This window comes from Suricata suricatta, chromosome 2 (genome assembly GCF_006229205.1).
Source record: "Suricata suricatta isolate VVHF042 chromosome 2, meerkat_22Aug2017_6uvM2_HiC, whole genome shotgun sequence".
Lineage (NCBI taxonomy): Eukaryota > Metazoa > Chordata > Mammalia > Carnivora > Herpestidae > Suricata > Suricata suricatta.
The window spans coordinates 79,497,412-79,521,150 of NC_043701.1; the positions used below are offsets into that span (position 1 = coordinate 79,497,412).

General features: G+C 36.6%; 1 protein-coding gene across 1 annotated transcript in view; it reads right to left on the reverse strand.

The window, feature by feature from the left end:
* CALCR (calcitonin receptor) overlaps positions 1–17,518 on the reverse strand; it is a 59,541-nt gene extending 42,023 nt beyond the window's left edge. The window contains exons 1-4 of the mRNA XM_029957102.1: positions 17,442–17,518; positions 10,495–10,651; positions 8,279–8,389; positions 2,596–2,708 (exon numbers count right to left, since the gene is read on the reverse strand). Coding sequence (XP_029812962.1) covers positions 2,596–2,708; positions 8,279–8,389; positions 10,495–10,651; positions 17,442–17,492 — 432 coding nt within the window. The 5' untranslated portion in view covers positions 17,493–17,518. The remainder of the gene's footprint in view (positions 1–2,595; positions 2,709–8,278; positions 8,390–10,494; positions 10,652–17,441) is intronic.
* Between the last annotated feature and the right edge of the window lie 6,221 nt (positions 17,519–23,739).

Sequence of the window (23,739 nt, forward strand, 5' to 3'; positions counted from 1 at the left end):
TCTATTCACCTAATAATAACTCAAATCACGTAAACATACAGCAAAAGCTGATACCACTTAGTAATCAATAGAACACACAATACAAATGCAATATAGCTAAGTTGGATAATTTCTATTAGTTTTTTAATTCCTGGGAGAATGTGCCTATTATGAACAAATCATTACCCTTCTACATTTGATTCTCGTCACTTTCTTTGTGAAGAGCCTGATATTGAAGCACTGATTCCACTAAAAGGCTCTCAAAGCATGCAGAGTCCTTGGTTTGGTTAAATGCATTACTGCTGGACAGAAACAAATATTGCCTTTCTAGGAGTTAGAATTTCAAAATGAACTAATCAACTTCTCCTGAATGGTGGCTGTTGCTCCACTTGACCAGGCATTTACATATTATTTGCCATTTTCATCGATACTACTCTCCTAACAGAATGCTTTTTTCCTTTGCAGAAATGATAATTAAGGTTGGAGTCATTGATTTATATCTAGAGTTTATGATAAAGACTTCAAAATAGCTTATAGGCCCCTTCTTAGGAAGTGTTTAGGAATCTTTGCAAGAAAACAGACACTTAGCTCCTGTTTGTTCTCCCACAAACTCATTGTGTGGCTATTTTTCTCACTTCACCACCAAATAAAACCAGGAGTGGCATTTCTAAGAGTTCTTACTTTTAAATAGTCACCGTGTAGAATCTCCTTGCCATTAAAAGTAAAGTTTTAAAATTAGATATATGCTCATGCCCCTATCCTCTGTCACTATTTTATTTTATTAAATTTTTTTTAATGTTTTTTTTAAATTTATTTTTGAGAGACAGAGAGAGACAGAGCAAGCAGGGGAGGGTCAGAGAGAGAGGGAGAATCTGAAGCAGGCTCCAGGCTCTGAATTGTCAGCACAGAGCCCGATACAGGGCTTGAACCCAGGAACTGTGAGATCATGATCTGAGCCGAAGCCGGATGCTTAACCAAATGAGGCACCCCTCACTATTTTATTTTTACCTCTATATATTTTATTTCTAAGAAAATTTTATTTAATTTATTTTCTTTCAATTGCCTCCAGACTACTTTACAAAGTGTTTATTCTTCTGAAATAAAGTTATTTAAATATGTAAGCTTAAACCAACAGATCATAATTTAGTTGCCATTCTTGGTGTCATTCTTAAGACTGAGAAGTGCTTTTTGTATTTTGTATTTTTATTTTTTTAAATAAATTCTAAGATGGATTCTTCAAAACAAAAAAAAATTTGCCTGTATATATATATATGGAAGATTTATTCCAAGAATTTCAATCATTATGTTTAGGTGCCCAGAGGGGAACGTTTACTCTTAAAATCCTTTATTTCTTACTCAGATGTGGCTAGAATGAGAAGGTCTAATATGGCAGCATGAAGAATTACTTATTTGGATATGCACTCCTGATAACAATTCAGTTAACAGGTTACAGTTGTTGTTGTTGTTGTTGTTTTCCTGTAAAATCATAATCAGCACTCATTCAGGAATTCCTTACTTGGTGACATGTCATCTCAGTCAGGCCTTATTAAGTAAATAGCTCTCCATTAGGATGTAGACATGACTCTAATTCTCAGGGGCCACTATGCAATTTGTGAAGAGGTAACCAGTGTTGGTGCCCCAAACCTGTGCCTGTGACAAGATGTCCCTCTGGTCTCTAGTCATCTGGTCTCAAAGCTACCTATTCATCTTGTTTGTTTTTTGTTGTTGTTTGTTTTGTTTTTAATAAAAGGAAAAATTTCTATACTCCTAAATCTTCTCTGTAGCAAACAGAAGCACTGATGTGCTTTTAGCTCCCAGCTCAGTAATTATTTAGCATACAGGCCTATCTTTGAAGGAAACAATAGGTTTCTACTGCAGTCACCAGGGCTGCTCCAAGATATACTATGTGGTTAAACACTGACCGTTTCTCCGAGCTCAGTGGGGAGAGGAGGCTGATTGTGGGCTTAGTGATTTTTTTTTTTCAGATTTCTCATACATTTGGGGAGTAGATATCTGGGTTTTTTCCCATTGGCTTAAAATGTTTCCAAGCAGAGATGATACTAAAAATATTTAACTGGGAGTAAGACAAAAGTATTTCCACTGAAAATAACCTGAACTGCCATACCTTTATCTATAGGCTGATGGGAAGCCCCATTCTAAAGGGTTCCTTCAAGCCCTGATAGTAAAACTCTTAATGGGCATCTTGGGGGCAGGGAAGATGGGAAACTGTCACTTTGTGGTTGGGGGAAAAATCTCTAATTTTGGAACTTTTCTCATGGAAGAGAGAGCTTAGAGAGTCCCTGGAAAGCTGCCTAATGTCTGACATCATGGGGAATTGCATTGTCTCTTCCACGGACACCATTTCCCTCACTATACATGGCCAGATTCTATATGCTCCTGGAACTGTTTGACACCAGGTGCCAGACAAGAAGAAAAATGCCATTTTTTTTCCCTAATGCTACTTCATAGAGTCCCTAGAAACTTACCAGCCATTATCTGATTTCCTTCTGTAAAATAGGTTTGCTTCTTGGTAGCAGGTGTTTTATAGTTATGCATATATTTCTATGTAAAATAATGGCATCCTCACCCAAGACCGAAATTTGAAATTGAACTTACCTTCAGTTTCTCAGGAGTGAAAGCATTACACATAGTATAGTTGGACCAGGTTCGATTGTTCTCAGGATGTTTATACCAATCCCCATTCTCATCACAGTATTTTGTAACCTTTTCTGTTAATGAAACACAATTATTACAATTCTATCTCAAAATACCAAGAAGGAAAAACAAAGCTTAAAAGCCATTCCACAGTGTTAATCACTTCCTATAACTTGAATGTGAACATAGGTCAATGGACACCATCATGAGTCATGCATTATGCATGATGTTTTAGTGTACATTGTCTCATTTTATCATTAGCGAAGCCATGTAAAGCAGAAGTTGCTGTATCTCCATTTTATAAACAGGAAGCCGAGAAGCAGAGAGGTTATAGAGTTTGAAAAGTCAGTGGCTGGTGGATCAGCTAGAATTTAATTTCAGGTCAGCTGCACTAAAAAGTGTTACCAATACTGTATCTCATATTTAAAAAAAAAACACATTACATTTCTGATTTTAGATAGGAACTATGTGAGAAGAGCAGGATTACACTTTTCTTCATCTATATGCAATATTTATTTATTAGGTTGACTACATGAAACTGCAGTTTTTGTGAGTCAGATGGTCAAATATTGGCAATTTCATATAGTTAAATCCAATAAAACAAAGAATTTCAAGGTTAAGGGGTGTATCAAGAAATAATTTTTATGCTTCTCAAAAAGATTTCATTTAAATCATCTCTTTATCCCACAGAGGGCATATTAAGGATGTATAGATTTAGCCTTCACTATTTATTTCTTTAACTATCTCTTAGGTGATAGTGAAATTTGCTGATTTGGCTGGATTGGCATTTTAAAGATCTCCACCTTGCTATGGGCCGGGCACTGTGCTAAGCACTTTGCAGAATTATTTTCTTAAATGTTAATAATGACCCTTTAAGGATGGGTATTGGTTTTCCCATTGTACATATGAGGAAACCGAGGCTCAGAGAGGTTAAGTAAATTCCCTATCATGGCTACCAAGAAGGAAGGCCAAGGGTCAAATCTGGGTATGGTCTGCTTGATTCCAAAGCTATTGTGGGGGTAGTAAACTCTGTATTCAGGCTCATGGTTCTGTGGCCAAGTTATCTACACTCCATTCAGTGATCCAAAGAATTATAAATAACTTAGTTGACTATAAGATAGTATTTAAATTCTAATCTGATTGGCTACACAAATGAAAGAAAAAATTATATTGAGTTAAATAAAATAGAAACTAATGAATAAGTGTACATTAAAGTGGCTTGCAGTGCAGTATCTTATCTTTATTATATTGTCAGAAATAAACTTATTATTTTATAAAAATGATTACCGTTGGTGTTAACAACATTTTTAGCTATGTAAGGCAAAATATATTCTATGGTGGAGGGAAGGGTGTACTTCCTCAAAAGTCCATTCCAATCATGGACAAGGCTGTAGGAAATATTATTTTGTTTTGATGTCAGGGAAGTCTGGATCTAGGCATTTCTTGGTTTTATCCATTGCAGCTAAAAGACCTTGTCCTCCCCCACCTAGCAAGTCTTTAAATTTCTGAACAAAGGTTATGTCTATTCTAACTTCCCTTTCCAAGCCAGACATCCTTGTGTACTCACACCGCACAGCTTGCTGTCCCTTCATAGTCTGGAGCCGCTCTGCAAGTGCTCCGAGACTGGTATTTCCCTCTAAAGGATTCTGGGTTTGGACTGCCCCACGATGAGGGCAGCATGCTTACTTCAATGTAATTCACATGGAGCTTTTTACAGATTCTCAGCCCAATCCCAGAGATTAAAATTTGATTAACTGGAGAGGTAATCAGTCATCAGTATTTTTAAAAAGCTCACCAATTCCAGTAGGTATCAAGGGTTAAGAATCATTGTCCTAAACTACAAGTTGACCATCTTGGCTCTGTGCCATTAACGTGATTGAGTATTTGACATAAGGGCAGGGCCTTAAGCACCTCCTTGTCAATCTGCTTTTTACATTCTAGCATATTCCTTCAGGCCATCAGCCTCTTTTGAATTTCAGTGCTGTTATTCACTCTTTCATGACCTGTCTTTTACCAAGCACTTTGTCTAAAGTGAAATCTCTGTCATTTCATTAAACCGTTTTGTTTATCATCAAGATAAAGCTTTGTGTCAATGATAAAATTCTAAAGAATTAAAGTTTGTTGAATATAGGTATGTGTTTTTCTTTTGAAGTGGATTTGTCCCCCACTTGAAATGGTTCTTTCTACAAACCAGGCTGATAAGATGGCTCTAATGGATCTATGCCTGGAAATCCCTGTTTTGCTGACCAAAAACTTGCCTTTTAGTCAATAATTCCAGCCACTTTGGCAAGAGCCCATTGCTCCTTTGGAACTGGCCTTGTAGCCTCAAGTGCAGAAAAGCTCTTGTGCCAATCAATGTAGCTGTCAAGTCAAGATTAATGAAGTATCATTTATTGGGAAGAGTCAATAAAAGCCGGAAAGATTATCAAGTAGCATTCAGTTAGAGTTTACAGGAATGTAGTGCTGAGCAGGGCACAACACTAAGCCCTTCCTCTTTTCACAATGAGAATTTTCAGAAGGGGCTGCTGACCTGAACTGGTTTTTAAAGTAATGCCCTGTAATCTCAATTTCCTTATCTCTGTCTCACTGTGGTAGAACTTTGGATCTCATCCTTGCTAGAAGCACCAAAAGGATCTCTCAAACATTGATATAGGGATAGACTAATTTCTCTGCTCTAATCTGGATTCCAGAGACTTTCTGGCCTAGATTTTACCATTTGATTATTGTTTTCTCTCTTAACTGAAGTTCTCACTCTTGGTCTATGCAGCAGTAACCTCTTGTCATTTACTGTCAGGGAGCAAAGAGAAACATATGGGTTGGTTGACCCTGAAAGGTGGTAGAAACTCTGACCAAACGACTCTCAGAAAAACCTGATAGCCCAGGTTTGTTTTTCACACATAATCTCTTAAGCATGAAACATACACTGATTCCTCTCTTCAAAATGCTAGTTCACTGAAGATCCTTCCTGTTAGGACCCAGGCATTCCCTTCCACTGACCGACTATTCTAAGTCTTCCGTGGAACCATTCCCAAAAGGACATTGAGTAAAATCAGCACTGTGAGGTGTGGAGGGATTACTATGTTCTGTTATATGACATCTTGTGATATATCACATCTTGTTAAAAGAGATTTGGAGCTTGAAATGGAATGACCTGACTCCCTGGGGCTCTGACCTACAGCCAGCCAGTTCAACACCTAGAGCCACTTACACACACTTGGCAGGCTCAGGAACCTCTGCTCTCAGGAAGAGACCTGACCTGTTAACTGGGATTTAAAGAGACCCAACTTCCATATGGGTCTTTTTTTTTTTTTTTTTTATGCATATGATCTCTTTTATAACTAAGATTTATACTCAGTATCTTAATCCCAGATAATATTTAAATGGGGCAGGTTTTCTGTCTAGTGTTTTGGAACAGAATTTTTCTGGCCCCAACACCCACAGTCCCTGAAGCTGGGTGGCTACTGCTGTTTACTCCTCTTCCTCTATTGTCTGTATCAGTCTTGTCTGATTCTGGGTTCTGCCTCCCATGGGCACAGCTACTTAGCATATTGGTTGAGCTTTCCTGGTACCAGCCACTTTCTTATCTGGACTCTCTTTATTATTTAACACATTTTCATCTTGGCTATATACTTAGTCACAAGCAGAACTTTAAAAGATCATGTCCAGGCTATGCTCCAAACGAATTAATTCAGAATATCTGGGGTAGTGCCAGGCATTAGGATTTTGTTCAGTTTTCTAGGTTCTTAGCTAAGTTGAGAATCACTCATTGCTAATGCCTACCCAAATCCATCCCCCTGACCCCCATGTAACTAGTCTCTGGATTGACGCTGTTATACAAACTCAAATATCTCTTTATACATTTCTTGAAGTGCTCCTGACCACTAACTACCAGAGCATCTTGGATTCCAGACCATCAATTTATTTGGATAGCTGACAGTTCAGAGATACATCTTATTAGTCCCCTGGCTTCTCACTACTCTTGGTAGCTGGTACTCCTAGACCTTTACCCTGCCTAAGCATCCTGACCCAACTTCCAGTTACACCTGTGTAGCTAGATTGAGGCCTGAAGGAAAAACATATCTTCCCTAGAATGTTCTAAAAGTACTTCAATCTGCACAAATTTGTATGGAGGTTTAGAAGTATTGTTTCCCAAATGCTTTTCTGAGACTGTTGCACTTACTTATAAATATATATACACAACCAGGGGAGGGGCAGGCTCTGAAGCAGGCTCCCGGTTCAGAGCTTTGAGCACAGAGCCTGATGCGGGGCTCGAACCCACAAATTGTGGTTGTCACCTGAGCTGAAGTCAAATGCTTAACTGACTGAGCCACCCAGGCGCTCCTGCATTTACTTATAAAGAGAGGGTTAGGTAAGTCTGGAGTTTGATTCACTTGCAATTTTGTGTCAAATATTGTGTGAGTATAAAATGAGATAATATATATGAAAATGTTTTGAGAAGTTAAAAATGATACTCAATGAAAAGTATCCCTGTGTTACTTTTATAACTAAAGTGAATTTGGTGTCACTCATTTAATTAACACACATTTATTGACTGCTTATGTCATGCAGGGCATGGAGCTGGGTGTTAGTATGATCCATTATAACAACATTAGTCTTATTTACTGAACATATTTTAATAAACTCCTGTTGGAACACAAATCTAGTGGATGTCTAGAATTACCACCTTCTGATTTATTTTCCTTTAGACATGACAGTTTTATAGAACTTTCTTTTTCTTAAAATTTTTTAATGTTTATTTATTTTTGAGAGAGAGCAAGAGTGAGAGAGAGAGAGAGAGAGAGAGAGGGAGAGAGAGAGAGAGGGAGGGAGGGAGACACAGAATCCGAAGCAGGCTCCAGGCTCCAAGTTGTCAGCACAGAGCCTGACGTGGGGCTCAAACTCATGAACTATGAGATCATGAAGTTGGACACCTAACCAACTGAGCCATCCCGGGGCCCCTATATAACTTTTGATGTTATATAAAATTTCCATTGTACATGCTGTATCAGCCCAGCAGACCAGAACTCTAGACCAAGCATTTGCATAAGTCTCTAAATGTGAGACAATTGAAAACTTAAGAACAACCACATTTAAGTAAGATTTCACAGAGTTTTAAAAATTAATTTAAAGTTTTACTAAAATTTAATAATAAATATTTGAAATATATAAAAATTTAACTTTTTTAAAGAATTTAAGACCCAACTTACACAACTGACCAGTAATGGAACTTAAAAAACAAGGGGAGCCTGCAACATTTGTGCAACTGAGTAATATTTCTGGTAAGGAAATGCTTCAGAAAGTGCTGAAACACAAGAGCATGATGAGATAGATATCTTTTATATCTGATTTTCTTTTCAGAACCATGAAAATTCTAAAAGCAAAGCAAAATGGGGGCGCTGGGTGGCTCAGTCGGTTAAGCCTCCGGCTTCGGCTCAGGTCAGATCTCACGTTTGTGGGTTCGAGCCCCGTGTCAGGCTCTGTGCTGACAGCTAGCTCAGAGCCTGGAGCCTGCTTTCGGTTCTGTGTCTCCTTCTCTCTCTGCCTCTCCCCCTCTCATGCTCTGTCTCTCTCTGTATCAAAAATAAATAAAACATTAAAAAAAATAAAAGCAAAGCAAAATATGAAATAAAAAGAATTATCTTACCTGATGAGTCAAAGTCCGGAAAGTAGTCTGGGCAGTATTGCTGGGCCAGAACTCCAGCTGGAGTATCATCCCAGCACAGCCAGCCATCCCAGGTACGGTTGCAATACGGACCTGATTACCCAGAGAGAGATTAACACTGAAGTTGGAAAAAGTTGCAGAATCATCAGCAGGGAATTGACGGTGTTAAACAAGACCTAACTATTTAATAGATGGGTATTCTGGAGCTCTTGATATGCATATGGAAATATTAAAAAGAACAGCAGCAGTAACAAAATAAAGATATTAACTTTACCAACTCCTTTTTATAGGGTTTTCTCCATTTGTTCCTCAAAAGACATACATGTTATCTGTAGGGAATCTTTCCTCCAAAACCTTTCCTTGATGATATCTCTAGAAATGCTGCAAAGAAATCTTGTGAAAGGTATATGCAGTATCAACCCTGGATAAGAGGCTTACCTTGGAAAAAAAAAACTATATGGTTTTGGAACATATGGATCCTACCAACCATTAATCTTCAAAGGTATTGCCTTGGATAGTTCTATTCTTAATCCAAGAGTTTAAAATTCATTGTTCAAAATTTCTGTGGGAGATGCATTTGTAGATAGTTAATAGGTAACAGAAATCTAGTCTTATTATTTTATTTATTTATTTATTTATTTTTATTTAAAAAAATTTTTTATGTATTTATTTTATTTTGAGAGACAGAGACAGAGAGTGAGCAGAAGAGGGACAGAGAGAGAGAGGGAGACACAGAATCTGAAGCAGGATCCGAGCTAGCGGTCTGCACAGAGCCGGATGTGGGGCTTGAGCCCACAGACAGTGAGATCATGACCTGAGCCAAAGTCAGATGCTCAACAGACTGAGCCATCCAGGTGCCCCTAGTCTTATTTTAGAATCACACTTTGTTAGTAGCTAAAATAATGCTCAGTTTGAGTAGTTGATGGAGTTATCAGCATCGGCTCTTAGTAGTATCTCATTGCTTTCAAAATTTAGTCTACTCTAAAATGTGAAGATTGATCTCCATAAAGCTATTCAAAAGAATAAGCCTCAGGCTTTGAAGGCAGTTCAAGAATGTAAAAAAGGAAGGACGGAGGAACGAAGGGAAGAAAGAAATAGGAAGGAAAAGCAAAGAGAAAAGGAAAAGAAAAGAAGCAGAAAAAAGAAATCTTAAAATAATGATCATATCACAAAAGTTCAGCCTCCCAAAATGATTAAGACTAAGTGATGAAGGAGGCTGCTCTCACTTGGTCTCTGAACATAAATTTTGGGTTTCTGTTATTTCACTTGCTTCAGAAGAAATGATTTCTTCTTTGGGCAGAGTTGCATCTAATGACTTTTAAGGTTCTTAAAAAACACTGAAACTACTGGAAACAGAAGAATAATATGTATCTATCTTTCCACTGTCTTGAGTTTTGTTTAAAGGAAAAATTCTAAAAATAGGAGGTTGAAATTAAAAACTTTAACTATTTAAAGGCAAACCATGTGTAGTAATAGAATATAGTTAACCAATATTCCCTCCCCACCACCACACAAGCAGTGTTATCTAAGAATACACAAGGGGCATGAGATCTTGTTGGATCTTTTCAAATGTTTTAGGGGACAGGGGAGAGAACTGAAACAGGCATAGTAATGCTTGGCCATCACATAGCCCTCTAAAGCTAAGAGAATATGTTTGCCCCTGACAGTATTTGATCAGTCACATAGAGCACTCTAGAGAAGGTGATAGATAAACAATGCCTGCCTAGGAGACAGCTTTTTTTCTAATTTCTCTGGGAACTGGGGATAGAAAAGGAGAAGAAATAGCACTAGTTAACAACTAATTGACAGCTAAGGGGAGATACTGCTTAATTAACCCAAACAAGATAGGGTGTTGACAGGATTCACCCAAGGCAAATTCTCTGCCCACCATTCCCTTCCTATCATTGTCCAATTCCTCTCCCTCATCTTGTCCTGCATTGTTCCTCCTTGCCAGGTGTGAATACTGAGTTACTGTAGTAGTTTTGTCATAAGTGCAGATGTTAGCCCAAAACCAATTGGGTGAACTTGAGCAAAGAAAATAAGCATGTCTTCAACATGAAATACACAAGCATACGATAGTTTGAAAACCACTGTTAAAACTGCTGGCACATTAAAATTAGTCAACGCATATTTATCCCTGAAGCAAAAAACCTTTAATGATGTTTGAAACACGTATTTTCATACATCTTTCTTCTTACCGTCTCCTTGGTACGGGGGCAACTGCTGCATGCGGTCATAGCATTTGTACTGCGCGTCCGACATTTTCTTTCGTCCTAGGACGTACAGAAATGGCTCGGACTTCATATCTGGAGGATAGGTGTCATTTGAAGTGGCAGGAAGAATTGGGGTTGGGTGCTGTATTTAAAAGAAAAACTAGTCACTTATAGAGAGCAGGAGCCAATATCTACAAAAATAAATGAGACAGTCAAAAAGTTTGAAAACATTTTCCTTCCATAAGCAACAATTATATGGTCTCCATGTGAAATATTTTTCTTCATAACTAAAAAAATGTATTTATAGTTCATCTACAAATTCTACCTACAAATTTGATATTTGCATTCATTCTATGCACTACTGAAAATGTATAGCACCCACTCAAACTCACGTACCTCTTTATCATATACAATTGTTTTCATTTTATTACACTGTTAAGTTTAGAAGTAAACAAAACAAATAACCTGATTTCCAAAAAAAAAATACCAATATTAAATCAATTTTGCCTTCTTTGGAACTTCTAATAATCATGAATCACGGTATTAAAATAGTTATATTAGAGCAATAAGTAAACTTTTTAATTAGATTCTTTCAGCTGATTTTTATCTGTGCTTAGATTATGTACACTGCCAGAAATTCACTCCAGGTATTCCATAGAACAAACAAAATCTGTTCTTCTGAGATACTGTGCATTGGATAATTGGCCTTAATATCTTTAAATAGGCTTTGTCAGCAGGGGACCTACACAGGGTAATTTATTTTCACTGCTGGAAGTCAATTCAAATCTTAAATATTTCCCTTAGTGTTTCTGCACTTTTGGTACAGGCTGTCATTGGTCATGATCATTGCCTGACATATCGTCCTAAGTTATGTTTATGTAGATTTCAATTTCAGGGCACCTGGTGGCTCAGCCAGTTGCACATCCAACTTTGGCTCAGGTCATGATCTCATGGTTTGTGGGTTCGAGCCCCGCATTGGGCTCTGTGCTGACAGCTCAGAGTCTGGAGCCTGCTTCACATTCTGTGTCTCATTCTCTCTCTGCCCATTTCCTTCTTGTGCTCTGTCTCTCTCTGTCTTTCAAAAATAAATAGATGTTAAAAAAAAAAAGATTTCAATTTCTTCTGTGGCCATGATATTTTTGGTGGTGCTTGAGTCTTTGATTTTCTATACGATGTTCTGCATAGAGACTTGTTCAGAGATGACTGTAAGCTTCAGCCTACACTGACTTTTTCTTCTTCAGAAGTTAGGAAGTTGCTCTCTATCACACCATGAAACACATTTTTTTATTTGGTCTTATTCTGTCTAAATTATTATACAGTTGAAGTTTCCCCAAATGTATTGATGGCAGAAATAGTGTTATACAGATTTGTCTATTCCTCACAGTCTCTAAAACAAACTCATTTTCATTAAGTTGACCTGTACACTTCAGGCTAGGCTACTTGGGGTATAACCACACTGTTTTCCAGTGTGTGTCATTGTGTGTATGTGGCATGCTGTCCTATCAGATAGCATGTCATCAGATGCTAAACTGTACAATGCATAATACAACAAAAATTCGGAGTGTGGGCATGGAGCAAGAATAGTCAGTGACCATTAGAGATGCGTAGAATTTCCGTTGGACTTTGAGTATATGTAGTGTCTGCAAAGGCAGAGTGGAGAGGGAAGACTTTCTGAATGAAGGGAGAGGAATGCGTATACGTCCCAAAGGCAGGAAATGTGAGACTCCATAAGGAAACCATTCTTCCTGGAGAGGAGCATATTTGGGGGCTAGGAAGAAATGGAGTCAAGAAAAATCAGATAATATGGAGCCCTGAGAAAACAATACAAAGTGCCCGGTGCAATGAAAGGTTCAATACATTTTAGCTAATATCATTAAAACATGACAATAAATTAAAGATGTACTGCAGGCCTTTGATCAGAGAAGTTTGTGAAAGGACTTATTAGTAAAATTCATGTGGTGGGCATCAGATGTTCACAGATTGGAGCTGGCGAGGGAGCCAGGAAGCTGAAGGCATGGACCAGAGCACTACATGAGGGAATAGGGAAGCACAACCCTTAGCACTTTCTCAAATGATAGAACATATATCTGAAATAAGGACTGGAGAACAGTAATAGTCAAATAGCATTATGTGGGTCTTTTAACCTACCTGATGGACAAGAATGGGAGTGCCTGAGAAGGGAGGCATTAGGAAAGGAAAGCCTTACTAGGAGGAAGAAGGTAAGTTTTCTTTTGTTCTTGTTTTGAAAGTGCCAGCAAGGCATCTGAGTAGAAACTGCTTGCAAACAGAAGAGGGTGAATATTTATTATATACTGTGATGACTCCAGATGGATATTTACTGTGAGTGTAGTTAATACCACTCTAAATATTAGGACTGTTTCTCATTTTAATGCTTCTTGAATGTATGACAGAAAAAAAGAAATTAACGAACTCACAGAAATTATTTAAAATGCACAAATCCTTTACCAATGTAGTTGAACATTGTTCTGTTGTCATGTGATTCTTCCCTTCTAGTTTTAAGATCAACCAGTCAGCAAATAGTCACAGAACTTGATCAGCCAAGGATTATGCTAGTGCGGAATAAAACAAGCATAGATCCTGCTCTCATGGAGCTTACAGTCTAGCAAGAAAGACCAACATAAAATAGTTCCTGACACCAGGAACTGTGAAATGTAAAGAACCATCAATCATTGAATGCTCAGTATTCAATGGAATAGAATGTGGACTGGAATTGGAATGTGGTTTGGGAGTAAAAAGTACACATTTTGAATAGATTTCATGTTAAAGACTTCATCGTGGCTTATACCAGCCTACGTTTGTGTGAACGCATGTGGCTGCATGTTTTAACAATCTAAAGACCACGTAACCATGGTATTTAATAGATCATTGTATCTCTACAAGAGATATGAATTATAGATGAATCTTATGCATCTATTTCAGATTCTTTGTAGCTCATTCTTAGAATCTTTAATTGACATGAGAATTATTGTCAGATACATTATTTATTTATGAACCATTTTCTCACCATATTCAAATCAAATGAGAAGATGGAATGTGATGTAATACATAAATATTTTCTGTCACTTATATATTAGACATTTTAGGTGCTAGGGAGCATTGTGTTTAAATTTGGCATTCTTTTCAGAAGAAATATTCTGAATTCTATCTTTTAATGGACTGGGCAACCAATTAAGAAATATTCCTGCACTAGTTGGAAATTCATGGAAGCCATGGGGAGGCATTATGTGCAAGGATATCAAGAGGAAAACCTGGTACTTGTATTTTCAATTACAGCACGATTTGTTTTAATGAAGTTTTAACATCAATAACAGTGTAGATATGACCATCTGAAATAGAAGGTGTAGTTTATGTAGATAACAGCAGCATCAATCCTAACATTCTTGCAACATTGAAACAAACTCCAGTAAACTTGGTTTGGATCCTGGTTCAATAGAGATTGTTTCAACATTGAAGGAATGAGAAATTAGAACTTCTGTCATAGATGAGACAAAGTAATCTGAGTCTGCTCCTTGTTGGTTTGTGAGTGAGCAATGATGACAGTATGTTTCCAGTGGTAACTGAATGCTTCAGTGCCTTTCTTCTGAAAATAACATATACTTTGAGGCATTCTGCTATATGTATATATAACAGATGTGAAGATATAGACAGATAACTAATATATATTTACAATTATAATAATGGAATTACTACTGCTTAAGAATAATACATATACAAATTTCATAAAGTTCATTGAACATAGAAACATTTTGCTAATGATTTTGTACCAATAAAAATGGCTAGTGAGGTGGTATAATATTCAGCAATACCGAGGTAAAAAAGAAGCAGTAGTGATTAGATTTGACTACCAAGCAATGTGAAAGACTTAAAAATATTTTACTTATCATAAGTATGACATTATATTATATATTTGGGCACATATATAAATATTTTGTGCTCAAATGAAGATAGAGATGAGATATTAAGAGCACATTGCTTTTCTGGATAAGGATTCATGTTCAAAGGTTTGCATACAAGCCATCTTATGTGATTCTCTCAAAGGAAAACAAAAACCAATCTTTTAATTGTTGTCTTATGTAGCAGTTTAGCCGCCGTATATGTGATGTCACTCCTAAAGATTCAAGTAAATGGCGCCACAGATACGGCCACCAAGCTGCCACCAGTACCTGCAGTCCGTACGTAGCTGAAGCACCGCTTGTTCTTTCAGTTTGCTTCCCTCTTGCTGGTTACAGTTCTAGGTACTGGAGATTCTGCAGTGAACAAGTCTGGCAAGGTCCCTGCCCCCATGGGGCTTCCATTCTAGGAGGTTTCGTAGACACGAATCATGGAGTCCAGTGGAAAACAATCTGGCTTGAATGGCCATGTACTCAAGCAATTCCTACTTTGATGTAAGACAATCAGCCTACTTCTTGGTTTCTAAAAGCACAGAGACAAGACACTTATAGGACTGTTCTATGTAGAACTTTAGGAAATAGTCTATCTCTGCAGTCGTTCAAACCTGAAAAAATGTGGGAACCCATGCTGCAGTGCTGAAGGGAGAAATTTCTATTGATTGCCACAGACAGAGCTTCTCTAAAAGGAACAGGATTCTAGAATCTACAACTTGATATAACCAACAGGATTTCGATGTCACCATCCTTAATATTGACAATGTACATGTTGGAATTGTTTGTAGTTTTCAAAATAACAAAGAATAAAATAGAACTTTATAAAGTGTTAACTTGGTTCTTCCAGGTAGGATCAGATGGTTGGTAGCCTAGTTTGTTCTACTTAAACATTATTTAAACAACAAAACTGCTTCATAATGATAAATTCCAAGCAAATAGGGAAATACAGATACGTTAACAATAACAAATGCTTCTCAGAAGAATCTAGTTTTTCTGTGTCTTTATCATTGTTGCTATAATTATTATCATAATTTTTTTTGAGAACTCACTATGTGCCAAGTACTGTTCTAAGTCTATTGCATGACTGCAGATAGGAGAGAGGAAGTGAGTGGGTGGTTTTGCTTAATGTAAACTGAGGCTCATGGGATGTGGTAACTCAAATCGATACTTTAAAGACCATTTGGAAATCAGGTTGGTAGAATTCAACAAATATACTGGCAGTGGTTTTTCACAATAATATATCAAAGAAGTAATATTTTATAGTAATTAAAATCAATTCCACTTTTTAAAAAATTATATTTTTTGAAGGAGTATCAATGTGGAATACAATGTGTGTTTAACAAGGAAATTGTCATATCAAAAAATTTTTATGGAAAAATTCTCCAAATCAAATATATGATCTAAATACAAGACAGAGAAGCAAATTTCTGTTTATCACAGGAAAGAGAGCACAAAGCCACTTATGTGCCCTGTGCAGTATGTTTGCTAGTAAAGAGATGCTAACAAACCATAAAACATTTCTGCCCATGGCTCAAATATATGAAATTATTTTAATCTTTGAAGTTTGTAAAAATTTTGAATAGAATTGATCTACTTTAATTTTTTAGCACACCAAAAATTATCTGTAGTCTTTATAATAAAAAAGATGGTAACAAACTGTCTTATATCTAGTTAAAATTCTTTTAGCTTTTTTCTGTCAATGTTTAGTATAATTATATGCTTTATGAAATAAAATTATATATATATAAAATTGATTACATAGGATTTAATTTAAGCTATAAAAATAACAGTATCCATCACAAATAGAATATACCACTATTTCTGCAGCGATAGAATCTCACATAAAGCTTGGGCATTTATAGACAAAATAAAATATGCTAATAGTTTCTACAACATTCTTCAGTTTTTTAAAATTATATTTACAATGGCATGAAGTGACCTGCATTTCCAAATATTGGATTACTTTTAGCAAATTATATTGTATTTTATCTAAAGATTATAATGATACTTTTACATCACAAAATAGACTGTGCTCGATATCAAAGTAGATGCAAAAGGACTATACGGACAATCATACCCATAAACTATTTATTTGATGTATAACATTATAAAAATAAAAATTTCCTTAAAAATAAGATTAACATTTATTAAATATTAGTGGTATTTTCCCCTAACTAATGTTTAAGAGAAAGTTTATGCGACCTTGTTAAGCCTATGACTACACATTAATTAACGATGTAAATCCTAGAACCCTGGACTGGTTTTGTTTGTGTGAGTGTAAGAGGATCAACTACTGACTGAATTTTATTGCCAGGTATAATTCATTGGCCATTGTTGTTCTGATGTGGTAGACAGGATAAGGATCAATACAACTCCTAATTTATTGACATAAAATTTACATAATTTTATGTGCTCTCTTTCATGTACTATGGAAATTGATGTGATGGGGAGTTAACACAAATAAATAGGCAGGCACTGGTAGTATTTTCTAAGATAATTGCAGTTCTGACTACTTGCTAACCATTTAGAAATAAAACAATATAAAGTTATAGAAATTGGGCATGATTTAAAAGGCCAGAGAAAGAGTTATGGAATGACATTGGTATGTTAAGACTTAAGAATCTTAGTTTTTTTTTTTTTTTTTTTATGACAAACGCATTTAAAACCAATAACCAGACTGGAAGAGTTTAGATGTTTGAAAAAGACAGAAGTCTAGAAAATGATTCAGATCCACATGTCTAGGATGAAAAACATCTTGTTTAAGGACATTATTAGCTTTCGATGTTAATGTCCAAGACATGTGGAGATGTCTCAAGTTAACGCTAAATTTCTGTAAACAAAGCTCACATTTTTCAGTGAATCATAACACTAAAAGGGGGGTGTCTGTTAACAAAATATCAAGGAAATGATAGTTTGGGCTTGTGGAACGTAGTTTTGGCAAGATCTCTCCCTGTGCAAGTGCCCATTCCATCACATGCCCCATGCCAGCATTTTTTATTAACATGGCTTATATAATGTTTTACTTACATTTAGGAAGATGAAGAGTACCAAGCACCGACGGGTCAGTGTGAACTTCATTTTTGATTTTTGAAGATGATCTCCAAAGTCCTAGAAAAATATAAAAGTAACAAAGACATTTACATTAATATAGGTTTACTATTGCCTACAGTCAATTTCTTTTTCTTGTCTTTCAGTTTGCCTTGGAGAGGCTCATGTCCCAGGACATTCTAAATACAATTCATATAAACAATATGCTTGCGATGCAAATGCAGTTGCATGTTCCGTTGCCCTTCCTTTCAGCCAGGAAGGACTGGGGTCTGGTTGTTGTCTCAAGTCCTCCTATTAAGAAATTCCAGAGCCATCTTTACATATCAGGACCAAAATAAAAAATTCAAAGAAATCAAGAGCAATCAATGTGGGTTTCAGTTAACACATGGCATCAGTAGAACTGTTGAAAATTTCAAAAGAAACATCCAGAAAGAAATCACTTCAATGGACATGAACAAATACAATCAATGATTTCTAAAGGATAACGTAGGTAATTTAAGGCAGCATTTATTTAAGCAGTCTTATTTAGAGCTGTGAGTATTTTCCTTTTCTACAGGATTTTCTACAAACTTCAAGTTGCTATTAAGAATAAATTTCTTCAATAGCAAGGATTGAATATGTCAAAATATTTTTCTTTCCTACAAAATTTTCTGCAAGCTTCAAGTTGCTATTAAGAATAAATTTCTTCCGCAGCAAGGATTCAGTATGTCGCCTAACAGCTCACCATTCCTACCCAAAAGCATATAATTGTCAGAAACATGCCGCTGTCATAAATATCAGTTTTTCATGACTCTGCAGATAATTTTACACAAAGATAATAAAAGCAAAAAATTAAATACGCATGTATATTTTTTCATCGTCAGGTTTGTGTGAAAACTGTATTTCACCTAGGGGTGAGTGGCTATGACCACATCATATGTCTTCACTTACGTATTCTGCTAGGTATGTTAGTATCTGCACTATCTGTCTAATATACTTGCTCTCCAAAGAGCAAAAGTTGTATTCCATTTGCATATTAGGACTATGGGAAATTGAGAATGTAAAGTATAATTTGTAAGTGTCATCCTCTATGCAGATTATTATTTATGGCTTGTGATTTACCTCAAGTCCATTAGTAACTTAAAAACACACACATTCATATATTAATTGCTCAGGCAGTACATGGGATGCAAGCATGGGTGAGCTGGAGGAGACATGGCTCCATTACAGGACACTGAGCATTGGGGCATCTGTGCAATGCAGGAGGTATGAATGATACAAAACATGTGCTCACAGAACTAGAATAGAAAATGGATAAAATGATCTAAAAACTGGTACAAATACAGAGCTTCATAAAAGAGAGAACTTCTGAATGGGGGAACCAGGGCAGGATTGTATTTTGACTGAACAGGATTTTGAAAAGCAAGACCTATAGGCAGAAAGCCTATAAAAACAAGATATGAAGATAGGCATATTTTGAGTTAGCTGAAGATTAAGAAATATAAAAGTTTAATTTCGCTGGAGCTTAGAGCTCCTCAGGAAGTGAAAATACAGCTAGCAAATTAGGGTGTGAGTACCTAGGAAATTTATTACCCAAACCATTCTTTTGGTACTTTATATGCCAACTATTCATTTTCATCTAGGTATATATACAACCTGACAACCTTATCTGATGTTAAACCCCTTTCAGATAAGAATTACATCTTAGCTATCTTTGTCTCTCGCACTTCACATAATCACTTACACATGATTATGATTATTATTGATAATGATGGGGGTTAGTGGTCTAATGAATCAAAGGACCCATAGAACTCTGTGATTTTTAAAAACTGTATCTTCTCTACATGACCACATTAACAAATCTGAATACTGCATGTCATTTTCCCTCTCCAATTCCTTGCACTCTCATATCAGTGTCTTTCATAATTATCCATGAATTGTCTAAAGAAGAAACCCAGATCATCCTTGATTCTGTGTACTTCCTCATGCCTAATGTCTAGTCTCCAGGACTCCAATTCTATCTGTGCTTGGTGTCTTGTCAGACATTTCCATCCTTCTCCACCACCTTAGTAATGTTTTCTCATCAGGACCCAAAAACAGCCTCAAGATCAGTTTCCCTAAGTCTTGATCTCTGTAATCCATTGTCCATATTAAAATGAGTTTAATTGTATCTTCCTTCAGTGATTCCCTACAGGCTTTAAGTAAATGAATAAAACCCTTTGCTGGGACTATAAAATAGTGTCCTCTTATAACAAGAAGCACCAATATGACTGTGCAGAGAAATAAAGAAGAAACTAAAGTTGTCTCCCACATTGGTAGCTTGGATACAAAGTCAGATAAAGAAATTCAGGAAGGGGAAGTAGGTGAAAGAGAAAGAACTTTTGATATATCTTCTCCCTTAGTTAAAAATATTACTACCAGAGTCTTGGGTGAGTCTTACTTATTTCCTGGGGTGAAAGGTAGGACTTTTGAAAGGTACTGTATGTACTCATGAAATTAATGGAGTTTTCCTTAACTAGGTCCTGCCTTTCTTTTTTTAGAAGGGAATCAGAGACATACATTGATTTTCTAAAGTCTGCTACTAATGGTAGGCCTATGATTTGGCCTCTGAGAGAAGCAGGATGTGTGGGTGCCAGAATTAAAAGCCAGATCTCCTCTTCAGATGAAAGTCCTACTCATTAATTCCAAATGTGAGAGCTAAGCACAGTGAGAAGCCAGCTTCTCTATGAAGGTGAATATGGGGTGATTAGGGAGTTAATTGGCTTGTTCTATCTATGTCATATATTTGATATCATTTGATATTTTATAAAGTATAAGTTGCTAGGTTTTGGCTCAACAGTATCATTACCATGGAGAGCATTAGAGACTGTGGAAAAACTGTCCCCCTGAAGGTGAGTGAGGCTGCACATTTTGCTCTAGGAAAGAAGAGCCCCATGGTTTCAAAGCCCCACATGTTGCTTTTACGATTGTCCCATGACTAACTAAGGTGAACGAAAATAGTAAGGACATGGATCTGAGACAGAGGGGTTAGCCAAGAAACAAAGTCCTTTCCTTTCTCATATTAATTGGAGAGGTCTATAATTTTAAATACTCTTGCATTATTTTGGACTATAACAAATTTCTTATGTGCAACTTTATAGCAGATCTAGACTGCCTCTAGTCAGGAAAGATCAGTTGTAATTGTCCAAGGTTAAACAGTACTTTGCAGATATGCCTGTCTTTGAGAGAAGTATTTCATGATGATCTGTGAAGAGGAGAGAAAGAACATATAAGTAGAGTTGTGAAGAAAGACAGGGCTTTATGAATTTAAGGGAGAAGAACATGGCAAAGAAAAACAGAATCAGAATGGAGAATGAAGTAATTCACCTTTGCTGAGATTCTTCCAAGGAAAGAGAAAAAGAAGAATGAAGAGAGTTAAAAAGACTGATGGATGTGGAAAACCTAAGCCTATAGCTTAGTTGAATGGATGATTAAGGAATGGATAGATTGCAGGGTGGAATCTAGGGAAAGACTAATGTGGAATTTGCAATAGGCAGGGTTCAGAATTCAATGACCTTGAGGAGAACAGTTTTGACCTAAGGCTTAGAGAGTTAAACCTGCACCCGAACAGGAAGGGACAAAATCAGGCAAATAAATAGCAGCTAGTGAAGATAAAAATTCAACTTGGAAACGTTTAATTTAGGATGGGTGCAGATGAGACAGGTAACCTGTGACATGGCAAACTGGAAGATGACTCAGAGAAAACCAGAACAAAGCTTGACTTTGACATTAGATTATTTATTTGTTTACTTCTTAATGTTTTCCCTATTCCTTCTGTACAGCAAGAACTTTATTCAGTTTTGTAACCCAAGAACCTAGAAAGGAATATGGAACACAGTAAGTGCTCAGTAGATGCTGGTTGCTTAGTTTAGGGTAGGAAGCATTATTTTTTTCCCAAAGAGCCCTAATTGGAGAGCCAAGAGATTCTAATTTCTGCTTTTACTTTTTTTTTGTTTCTTTTTTTCTTAATTTTTAAAAATGTTTTATTTATTTTTGAGAGACAGAGTGTGAGTGGGGGAGGGGCAAGAGAAAAAGAGGCACAGAATCTGAAGCTGGCTCCAGGCTCTGAGCTGTCAGCACGGAGCCCAACAGAGGGCTTGAACTCACCAACTGCAAGATCATGACCTGAGTCTAAGTCAGATGTTTAACCGACTGAGCCACCCAGTCTCCCCTAATATTTCTTTAGTGATTTTGAGAGAGAGAAAAAGAGAGAACACAGGGTAGAGGCAGAGAGAGAGAGAGAGAGAGAGAGAGAGACAGAATCCCAAGCAGGGCTCTATCTCACAAACCATGAGATCATGATCTGAGCTGAAACCAAAAGATGTTTAACCAACTGAGTCACCCAGGTGGCCCTGATTTTACTTTTATTATTTCTTTTGTTTTGGGCAAGGAGCTTCATCTCTATGTCAGTTTCCTGTCTATAGAAAGACTTTTTAGCCAATCCTCCTTGACTAGGAGAACACACTCTAATATGTGAAGCATATGGATCCCACTGGATCTGTCCAGCAGTGTACTTAGGATAATGGTTTCCAAGATGTTTTTTAACCACCTTTTTTGTTAGTTTGTTTTTTAAACAAAGGCTCTTGCGGGAGCCCCATATGTAAACCAGGTGAATGTGGAGTCTAAAAGCCTGATGTAGACCATGTAAATGAAATAACCCTGAACAGTGGTTCAGTTAGTGGGTGGGACTAGAGAATCTGCACTCCTTTGAATCCACAAATGAATTCTCAATACTAACCTTTTGTCTAGAAAATTGTATTCCTTTGTTGCAGGGATGAGTTGGTCAGTGGAAACTACTTCTCCTATTAATACACAGAATCTAAATCACTAATTCAATGATGATGATTGAATAGAATAATCTTCATTTAAGAAGAACACATTTCCTTGACATGTAAAGTTATATTATTTTTATTTATTTATTTAGTGGAAAGAATATGAAATGTCAATGTCTGAAAATAATGTGTCTTTCTCATAGATCAGCATTTCCAAAAGTGTATTCCATAGAATAGCAGTAATCCCATGAGAAGCAGCATAAAATAAAGTTTCCATGGCCAAAAATGTTTAGGGAATTAAGCATTTCCTATATTATTCTTAGAGATCTACCATAGATATTAACACTTTAAAGAGCCTATTTTTCTAGTACCCAAAACATTAGTCTGACTTTCAGTCTTCGTTCTCCAAACTTGTTTGACTATGAAAAAAAATGTTTTTGGCATAACAATTATTGACCCATCTACAGAATATACTTTGGAAAATGCTCTTTTGGCTCAATGGCAATTTCTAACCCACCGTAGTCTATTAAGTTTGCAAGTCATGAGAAAGAGCTGCCCTTTTACTTAAAAATTTCTTTTTTTCTTCTCCATGGAGCAAAAGTGGAATTTCTGAGGTCTTAAATACTCCCCAGCCTTGGTACAAAGCCCAAAGCTATAAAAGGCATCTCAGAGGCAACTGCTCCTTTCGAGCATTATTTGTTAAGAACCTCTCCCCCAGTACCCTGGCTATGAGAACAAGGAGTAGGAGGAGGGTATGGGCATAAAGCAGGAAAGAATAGAGATAGTTATTGCTTATATCAAAATAGCTGTAGCCTTTTGTCACCCAAGGCCTAGAGTCTGTTTCAAATTTGAAATTTGACATTTGTTTTGATAAAAAAAAGATTTATCTAATATGTTTCTGTGGATATAGTCCAAGTGAACAGGTACATACATTTTGTGAAACCACAGGGTCTACTGGTTTGTTGCCTCAGCAATGCCTTCTGTTTGGATAACTCCTTTATTATGTGACCTATTAGAAAATTATTCTTCATTACTACAGGTAACTTGCCAAGACATAATGTGGTCATAAATCCAATTTAAGTTGACATATTCAGCAAAACAGATTGACTTCTTGATCTTCATCATGCGTTTAAAGTGCTCATGTAACTCCAAGATCCAGTTTAGGTAGTAAAAACTGGTGCTCTCCGCACTGGGGAGCTATTTTTTGGTAAACTGGTTGGCACTACATGTAAAAGGATCGGGATGAGAAGGGAAGCCGAATAAAAATGATGTCATATCGGAAAAAAAATGACTTTGACTCTTGTCAATGACCTGACTTAGGAAGTGTTCAGTAAGCATTTATTGAATGAAAAAGATAGATTGCCTCTAAGCAGTTGGCTAGGCAACACTAATCAGTGAGAAATCTTGGAGAAATGGTTCAAGATCACGTGCAGTTCAAAAGTGTGCCATTACTCAAATGGATATTATTAATGAATCATTAGACAGCA